This window comes from Diplotaxodon limnothrissa, linkage group LG20, assembly GCF_057381915.1.
Source record: "Diplotaxodon limnothrissa isolate DT_005_m linkage group LG20, D_limnothrissa_male_GT1.1, whole genome shotgun sequence".
NCBI classification, from domain to species: domain Eukaryota; kingdom Metazoa; phylum Chordata; class Actinopteri; order Cichliformes; family Cichlidae; genus Diplotaxodon; species Diplotaxodon limnothrissa.
In genome coordinates this window covers 8715447-8725012 of record NC_140615.1, presented here as the reverse complement: position 1 = coordinate 8725012, position 9566 = coordinate 8715447, and the positions used below count along the sequence as shown (strand labels likewise).

General features: G+C 42.7%; 1 protein-coding gene across 1 annotated transcript; it reads left to right on the top strand.

The window, feature by feature from the left end:
* The first annotated feature begins 364 nt into the window (after positions 1-364).
* On the top strand, positions 365-6778 carry actr5 (actin related protein 5). Its single transcript, XM_085344863.1, has 9 exons — positions 365-748; positions 944-1182; positions 1297-1466; positions 1720-1937; positions 2532-2696; positions 3107-3211; positions 3440-3579; positions 3793-3925; positions 6412-6778. The coding sequence occupies exons 1-9, from the start codon at positions 365-367 to the stop codon at positions 6730-6732; spliced, it is 1875 nt and encodes a 624-aa protein (XP_085200989.1). The 3' UTR covers positions 6733-6778.
* Positions 6779-9566: the final 2788 nt, after the last annotated feature.

Here is a 9566-nt window from a genome sequence, read left to right as displayed (position 1 = left end):
ACCACGGCCTATTCTCAGATTTAATTAACTTTGTATATAAATACAATGGATAGATGGAATGTAACTGTACATAAATGGGGCCCACCTGCAGTACCTTGCTAGCCCACCAGGGGGGTCGTCTCATATTTAGGGAATCACTTAGCTGGAATATTAGTCTTATGCTTATGCTTTTCTCCATTCGGATTTGTCATGTATAGTGTGCGTGTGTGTGTGTGTTTTAATCAATGTTTGTTTCCAGTTCGTATTGCTAAAATCACACACATCAAGGTTATATGATAAAAGTGATTTAAAAATCTGTCAGGAACTGTAAATCTGCGACACCGAGCCTCCAGTCGGCTGTATTTTGCAGTTACACATTTTCAAAATGGCTTCCAAAGAAGGACCGGTGTGTCAGATTTTCTCGTTCCAGGACTGGAAAGCCTCCCCTGATCCAATTCTTGAGCTCCCCGTACAGTATCTGACCCATACACCCTCTCCTATAGTGATAGATAACGGCTCCTTCCAGACCCGGGCCGGCTGGGCGGCTCCGGGGGCCGAGCTCGACCCTCCGCGGCTCCTGTTCAAGTCTGTGGCGGCGCGAAGCAGAGGCGCTGCCCGCAGTGAGACCCAGATCGGTAACGACATCCCCAATTTGGAGCCGCTGCGGTGGCTGCTGAAGAGCCAGTTTGACCGAAACGTGGTGGTCAACTTTGAAATCCAAGAGCTCATCTTCGACTATGTGTTTACACACCTGGGCATCACGTCAGAGGTGAGCGGAAGTTAAATCAGTCATTTGTAAGTGAAACGTTGGTCGGTTTGAAGGTTTTGTATCTGGAGTTCAGGATTAATTGAACAACTTAACTCCCGGGATATTTTCTGCTAGCTGTTTATAGTCATGTAAGTCACCTGGACACCCAGACAATACATCAACACCACTTTATTATTATTATTATTATTTTTGCAGGGTAGTGTGGATCACCCCATTGTGCTGACAGAGGCGCCCTGCAACCCACTGCACTGCCGCCAGATGATGTCAGAGCTGCTTTTTGAGTGCTACAGCGTCCCATACGTCTCCTATGGTGTGGATTCCTTGTACAGTTTCTACCACAATAACAATCAAAGGAAGCTCCAGTCACCACACACGGGAATCATTCTGTCCTCAGGTTACCACTGCTCACACATCCTGCCGGTTATTAATGGCAGGTGAGGATCAACATGCACAAACGAATGATTTATATACAGCTTTTACCGTTTGCTCTGTTTTCCTGATTTTTATCACACACCGTAGTTTTAGTTCTTATCTGGTTTTTGTTCGAGGTTGGATGCTGTGAATTGTAAGCGTGTGAATGTGGCTGGGAGTCAGGCAGCGTCCTACCTGCAGCGCCTCCTGCAGCTGAAATACCCAGGTCACCTTGCTGCCATCACACTCAGCCGCATGGAGGAGCTGCTGCATGAGCACAGCTACACTGCTGTGGATTATCATGAAGGTACAAATATATCCATGGACATGTAACTACGCATTTGTTTTTTTTATGGGACAGCAATTAAATGCTTTAGATTTATGATAGCTGAAGAATATTTTAGTAACATCGGTAGATTGCACACAGTGAGTTCCTCCTCAGAACTACTAGAGAAACAGATGACTGTGAATAAAAGGAGTGAGGAGTCAGCACAGAGGTGCATGCATGTGCTCTCTCCTCCCCTTGACTTTGCATTTCCTCTATGCTGTGTTTTCCGCAGAGCTGGAAAAGTGGCGCAGCCCAGAGTTTTATGAGCGGGAAGTTCACCGTATGCAGCTTCCGTTTTCGAGTAAGGTGCCGGGCGGCTGTGTGAGTGTAGAGGAGCGGCAAGAGAGACGAGCTCAGCAACTTCGACGACTTCAAGAGATTAATGCTCGCCGCCGAGAGGAGAAGCTGCAGCAGGACCAAGAGAGGCTGGACAGACTCTTAGCAGTACAGGCAAGGACCTTATTGGACCTTTTAAAGTTCACAAGCACAAGAGTTGTCTCTCTGATGGCGGATTCCTGTCTTATCAGTTAGCCTGTTTGTTTCTCTCATCTTTTTCCATTTTTTTAAACGCCTACCTTTCTATATTTCAATGGAACTGTCATCAGGAGGTTTGGATCTTGTTTTTAGGCCGGTACATGCATGCATACTTATAGTAGTTGTAACGGTAGTGCAGTGTTGACAAACAACATGATTTCTAACATAGCACCTGATTGGCAGATAAAATTTAATTAATTTAATGCACTTCCACTGGGATTGCGGGAATCATTTGCAACACTATGGGTGACCAAGCAAGAGCGAAAGAGAGTCGCAGAAAAGAAATGCATAATTTATATGTTGGCAGTTACACTGCGAGTCAAAGACGATTGATTGATTGTTCCAGCTGAGGACGGAAGACAAGATGGAAATTGGCACTCGGTAATAAACACATAAAACAGTATTTCACCTACTGATCATAGAGTTGTGTGTGTGTGTGTGTGTGTGTGTGTGTGTGTGTGTGTGTGTGTGTGTGTGTGTGTGTGTGTGTGTGCGCGCGCGCGCGTGCAGGAGCTGCTGGAGGACGGCCTGCTGGATCAGTTTCACAAGAGTCTGGTGGAGCTTAACATGGATTCAGCCGAGGAGCTGCAGTCGTACATCAACAAATTGCAGCTCGCTGTAGAGCAGGGTAGACAGAAGCTGCTGCACAGTGATGGAGCAGAGGGAAAGGCGGAGGTAGGTGTTCTGCCATCAAGTTTAAAAAATAGAATTCGGTTGTACTGACTTGTTTTTGCATGTGCTGTGCCCACATTTCCAGGCTCTGTGTCTGAATCAGTATTTGGATAAACAAATCTGCAACTGCTTTTTGGTAGAAAACAGTTAATAGAAGAATGCTGAGCATATGACAGTGTTAGCACTGTATCTATAATGAGATGGTTATCTAAATAATAAGAGCTCAAGTTGTCAAATTACAGTGAAAATGACTACAGAGCACAAGTGAAATTGAAATGATCCAATAATTAATTAGGTGTAAATGTCATTATCACGACTGTGCTGCGAGGCTCTACAGCATCTATGCTTGATTGCTGCGGTGGATGTAGTGCTCCTGACACAAAGCCTGAGGCTGTTCTGTGGCTCTCTGTCAGGTGTCAGAGCTGGAACAGCCGATGGACGAGACAGATGGAGTGGCACTGATGGATTCTGACTTCCCCGAGGACTCGCTGCCAGAAAAACCTGCTAATGTGGTTCAGGTAATGGCACAGGATACCTGAATGTCTCAGAGACATGTAGAGCCTCATTAATGCTGTGCAGGGAAATACCTGCTGCGGTCATGTGTGGCAAAATGTGTAGAAAAACTTCCAGTAGTTTTTGAGCATAACTTTGCTATTGCAACATTTGAAACATGTGGTGGTGTCAGTACTGTCATAACTTCACGTTAATGAAGGAGAACTTTTTTTTCCCCGCTCCTCCTCCTCCAGCCCGTGTTTAACATGGCGGAGTACCACCAGCTCTTTGTGGGGACGGAGCGTCTGCGGTGTCCAGAGATTTTGTTCCAGCCTTCGCTGACTGGAGAGGAGCAGATGGGACTGATGGAGACTCTGCAATATGTTTTGGCCAGGTAATGATGGGATGTAACGGTTGTACACAAAAGCACGAATATGCAGAGAAGTTGTATAAACACATAACCTCATCCTGATGAAGTTATTACAAGGAGCCAGAAAATGCTATGTTATATAAACATTCTTTTATTATTATTTTTTTATTAGTTTTTTACTGATGGTATTTATTTTTTTGTTAATGATGTGAACTTTGATGCTTTAATCACAAATAGGTACACTCCAGAGCAGCAGGAGGCGCTAGTGAGCAATGTATTTCTGACCGGAGGGAACATGCAGTATCCTGGGATGAAAGAGAGGGTAGAGCGAGAACTGCTGGCCATGAGACCCTTCCAGTCACAATTCAAGGTACAGCCTGTGCTCTCCTAAAACGCTGTTATGTTTACTTTGTCAAAAAATCTGAAATCTTTTTTTGATAAGGACAAAAAAATCTAATATAGTTCAAACAGTAACCACAAAAAACAGAAAACAAGAGCTTTCAGGTGGACGTAAAACCCTGGACTTTAAGCTTTTGTGTTTTCTCTGGAAAAAATCTTGAACATAGTAACGGAACGCAAAACGCCACAAAAAGGTTGTATCGTCTCTTTAAAGCACAGGTGTCGAACTCCAGGCCTCGAGGGCCGGTGTCCTGCAGGCTTTAGATGTTTCCTTGATCCAACACAGCTGATTTAAATGGCTAAATTACCTCCTCAATATGTCTTGAAGTTCTCCAGAGGCCTGGTAATGAACTAATCACTTGATTCAGGTGTGTTGACCCAGGGTGATATCTAAAACCTGCAGGAGACCGGCCCTCGAGGCCTGGAGTTCAACACTCCTGCTTTAAAGTCATCAGCTCAAATATTTTTCTAAAGTTCAACTTAGAGCTGGGCGATAGTACGATAACGATATGTATCGCGATATAACTTTTACTCGATAGAGAAATTAAGCTATCGCGATAGACCTCGCCGCTCTTGTCCTCAAAAAAAAAAAAAAAAAAAAAAGGTCAGCCAATCCAAATTAAGTAGCGCAGAGCCGAACCAATCACAGCCGCAGCGTCACGTCGCGTGACTTGTTACGTACAGCACAAGTGCCAAGCCGCACGTGTGTTTGTTTGGGAAGCAGCCAGCGGGTAATGGAGGAAATGAGTGTGCCGACTAGAAAAATCAACCGAGCGTGACCGAAGAGAAAACAGATGATGGTTCCAATGCCGGAGAGATTGTCGAACGGAAGAGCCATAGAAGTTCCGTAGTGTGAAGGTATTTCGGCTATTTCAAGTCTGACAAAAAACAGAGTAGCGTGCACTGTAAATTGTGCCGAAAGCAAGTCTGGAAATACAATAAACCGGTGCATGCGTCACACTGTGCGCCACGTTATTGTTTCGGTGAAATGAATTTCTACAATACTGTTACTGTTAATTCTACTCTCTGCAGTGTTTAAATGCTTACATATACACACAGTTACTGTCCCTCCACACATACGACTCGGTTCTGCTTCTATGCCGCAGCTTTGTTTACGTTTTCCCACCGAGGCTTCTAGACTTCTGATTGGCCAACATTTCTGCACGGTTAGGAATCTAGCGCCACCTGCTGCTTTGGCATGTTCATAGCAGCGTTTTCCTTCATTTTTCCCTTTGTGTGTGGACGGGATTATTTTTTAAAACGAAAACAGAAAATCTCCGTTTTCAAAAATACCCGTGTACGTGTGGACGTAGCCTCAGTCTCTGACTGGAAGCGCTAATTCGTCATTCGGCTTTTGTCAGACTAAAGTAACTGTTAAAACTGTTTGAAAAGCTAAGCTATACAACAAGGAGAGATTGAGAATTTCCTTTTAGTTCTCAGTTTATTTGATATTGACAAAAGTTAGTCAGTTTTGTCTGTTCTTCTGTAAAACAAACTAAGATTTATTTTTAGAATTAATATTTTGTTTCTAAGTGGAATTGACAATTTAGTCTGTTTCGTTTGTTCTATTTTGAAACTTAAACGCTTTAGCGGCTGCCTTTTGTGTAGTTTGCAATATTTGCCTTTATTTATCTGAAAAAGTCTCATGTTCCTTAAGTACATCTACCCTGTTGAACTTATTATGGGAAATAAATATTTAAATCAAAACAAGCTGCTGATTATTTCACATTTTACTTGTGAGCAACGGCACATTTAAATCTTACAAATATAGTTATTTGGCTTATATCGTGATAGATATCGTTATCGCCTGAAATGAAAAAAAACATATCGTGATATGAAAAAATCTCATATCGCCCAGCTCTAAGTTCAACATGGGATGTGACATAAATATAAATGATCTAATGTACACTCACCATACACTTTGTTAGGTACACCTGTTCAACTGCTTGTTAGTGCAAATATCTAATCAGCCAATCACATGGCAGCTACTCGGTGCATGCAGGCACTGAAGTTCAAACCTAGAATTAGAATGGAGAAAAAAAGTTTAAGTGATTTTGAAGATTGTCCCACCCAGCCATCACTAGAGTTTACAGAGAATGGTCTGAAAAATAAAACATATCCAGTGAACGCCCCCACAGCCGACAAATCATGTCATTATGGACCAAACTGTCCTGAGGAATGTTTCCAGCACTTGGTTGAAGAATTAAGGCAGCTCTAAAGGGGAAAACGAATCCAACCCAGTACTAGCAAGGTGTACCTAATAAAGTGTCCAGTGAGTAGCCAGCCATGTAAATAGTGCATATAGTTAGATATGAAGCAACAGAGCTTGTTTCAAAATAAAGAAGTGAGTTATGGGAACCGTTATGGGATAAATGACTCCAGCTAAACTTTCCGGTCCTTTCAGATGTTTTGATTAGTGTTGATATCATCTGAAGCTAACCTAAAACTTCTTCATAGGTGACCATGGCGTCTTGTCCGGCCTTGGATGCCTGGCATGGAGCACGAGGCTGGGCGTTGGAGCACCCTCCTGGAGCAGTGTCGGAGGGATGGATCAGCAGACAGGACTACGAGGAGAAAGGAGGCGAGTATCTGAGCGAGCACTGCGCCTCCAACGCTTTCGTTCCCATGAAGATCGCTAAACCCGCTCGCCCTGCTGAGCCACCCGTTACAATGCAAGCATCTACAGAAGGTCCTGCTGCCATCACCATGGTTACGACAGATCCGACCCCCTCCTCCTCTACTAGTGCTGTTGCTGATGTTACCATGGTTACCACGTGAAGCAAAGCTCTCTGATATCCCCCCCCGACGTGTCCGAAGTTCAGGAATGATTTCAGGATGAAGTGAAGGGTTTCACTTTGTCCTCTTTCGTTCAGCTCGACTCGGATCGTGCTTTTTCAACAACCGCCAGAAAGCTGCTGTCACTCCTGCTGAACGCTTTGGTCTTTGAATTCCAGGCGCTGGGAAAAAACCTCTAAAATGAGCTTGAGAGAGACGGGAAATGCATAACTGTAACTGAATCAGGAGTATTGTACACTGCTGTTCTTTGTGAAATCACAAGAGTTCATATTGAACAGGGATCAAATGAATGTTGTTAAAGGCCAAGAGTATTTTTTTGTATTATTGTGTAAATATAATTTTATTTTGTATGTCTGTGTTTTTAAAAAACAAAACAAAAACATTTCCCCTCTTGGAGACCGTTGTCTGTCTTTTGATTGTCAAAGAAATCTGATATTTCGTGTCTTCTGTCCCTTCTTCTTCTCTCCTTTCTTTTCCTGTTTTCTAGTTAAATGTTCAGTTTGCTGAATGCTCACACACATTCCCTCAAACACCTCTAGTGCTATTTATACATGCAGCTAGCCTTTGTTTTCACTAAAGTTAGGGAAAAGAAACTTTCTTTCATGCCAGCTTTAATTCTTTGTCCTGTAGGTTTTTATCAGAGGAATCCTTTTTGAGCTCTAAGTCACAGGTTACAGAAAATCTGACCAGTAATTTGACCCTGGAACATGTAATTACTGTTGTGGGTGTTAAAGTGATTAGAGAGCATGAGACCACATAACATTCTTATTTTGAACTAATGCCCTCAGGAAGACTTCACAGGGCGCCTTTAGGTAGGCAAAAGGTGCATAAGGGATCATTTGTGCCAAAAGCAATTAGCATACTGAGTTATAAGACTCTGTGATGTATTTGTACTGAAGTTTTATGTATGCATTTGTGTGACTGTGGGCTGAGTGCTGCCAGTATTTTTTTTATGAATTGATTTATGACTTGATGACTCACACACAATTTTCTGCTAATGTGGAGAATAAAGTTATTCTGTTCTAAATGCCACCAGAACAATGTAATAAAATATTTTTGGGTAAAAGTAGATGGGCTCTTTAAATGTAAAAATAAATAAATAAATAAAATTGTGTGCTGCAGTATATCGTTCTACCACTAGATGGCACAAATGAACACAAAATCTTACTCTGGCTTCACTATTATTCAGTTACAAGCAGTATTTAGTGTTTTGTACTAATAGTTTATGTAAGTCGACTTATCAGCCAGACTGAAGGAGACATATTCTTACCACAGTTTTAGCATTCTTCCTTTAATGCTAAAACTGATTGGACTTTATTCTCATGGAGTCGTTGGACAGCAGGTGAATCTGGTCTGCTGTTGACAGAGTATACATCTATACCTCCACACTCATCTGAAAATTTTGAATCTTGTCTGACACACCGTGAGTTGCCTTGGAGGGTGTGTGCATTGCATTGTTTCTCAGTCCTCTGAAGTCTAATAGCATCATGTGGCGTTAAACTGTGCTCAAGGTTCAGAACGTTCTGCTTTTCCCAAAACAACTGTGTGGCGACCCCACTCATAAAATAGCCCCCGGTTTCCACAGCAGGGCTGCACTTGGCTAATCGGAGCCAACACAGGCCAGTGACTGCAGGTTAATTGGCTCAAATGTAACTAGAGGGATTAAAGGGCAAAAACAAGGCAATCTTTTATGTGTGAAAATTAGTAACCAGGATTTATTTCTATGGCTACGCTGCAGTCCAGCCAGGCTTTCCTAATGATTTTGAGGGGAAAAAACCCAGCAGATGTTCTCTACCTTCTCCTTACCATTCAGTGCACAGCATTCACAGCAGGTGAATAATGTCTGACTAAGTTGAGATTCTAAAAAATGCAAAAAACTCTTTAATCCTAACCGTTTTCTGAGGTCAGGATCTCCAGTGGCCTTATTCTTCTCGCTGCTGTGATGCAATTATTGTACACCCTACACACAGCTGTGATGCACAAGTCAAGCACTGCTGCTGATACTGTAGGTACACCATGCAGATCTTGTGTATTCTTAAACAAGCCTGCTCTGTCTTGCACCCTGTTTGTGCCACCAAGTTGGCCAGTGTCCAATTAGGAGGATTTATTTGTGAGCTCCAGTGTTGTAGGTCAGCAGGAACGCCAGGCAGCTCAGAGCACATGTCACAGTCCTGTTGTAAAGGGGAGGAAAAAATAATGACCTGGAGTTGGAGCTGTGACAGATGCCCAAAAGGTATTATTTTTCTTAATGGATGGCCAATATCAGTTATGTTATTGCTTCTGTGTAAAACTTGTTGTATTGCAGACAGATCCTCAGTGAAATTATCCACTTCCCTGCCAGTTCAAAGTTCAAAGAGGTCTTCATGGTTGCGATATATGTAATAGCCTGTCAGCAGAGTGTCTTGTTGGCATAGTTACGGATGATGTAAACCGGGTTACAGTGAGTCTGGGATGCTTTCTTGCTCCTCCATCTCTCCTCCTGCCTTCTCTCTCGTCAGTCATGGCGTTTTTTTTTTAAACTGTAAACACACATGCAAACATGAAGGTGACTCCAGCTTTAAACCTGCTGATTTAGAGACACGTAATGACTGAAATCATTAAATGAATCTAAAAATATGGGATCTGATGGATTATTGTAAATAGAAGTTTCACATAATCATTACATGTTCATGTACTTCTTTATCATTTTAAAGTCCAACTACATTTAAATAGGGCTTGTTTTTTTTGCCTGCAAATGTCACTTCAGTATCTCATCCCCCTCCCGGAGCTCACCGTGCCAGCTGCTGTCAGTCTGACTCTGACATGCTGCTCCAGTG

What these genes read in the sequence shown, in the direction of transcription:
- actr5 (XM_085344863.1), top strand. Translation starts at nt 365, where the DNA reads ATGGCTTCCAAAGAAGGACCGGTGTGTCAGATTTTCTCGTTCCAGGAC. An exon ending in ACCTGGGCATCACGTCAGAG is followed by an intron (nt 749 to 943) that starts GTGAGCGGAAGT and finishes TTATTTTTGCAG; the next exon opens with GGTAGTGTGGATCACCCCAT. An exon ending in GAGCAGAGGGAAAGGCGGAG is followed by an intron (nt 2,697 to 3,106) that starts GTAGGTGTTCTG and finishes GCTCTCTGTCAG; the next exon opens with GTGTCAGAGCTGGAACAGCC.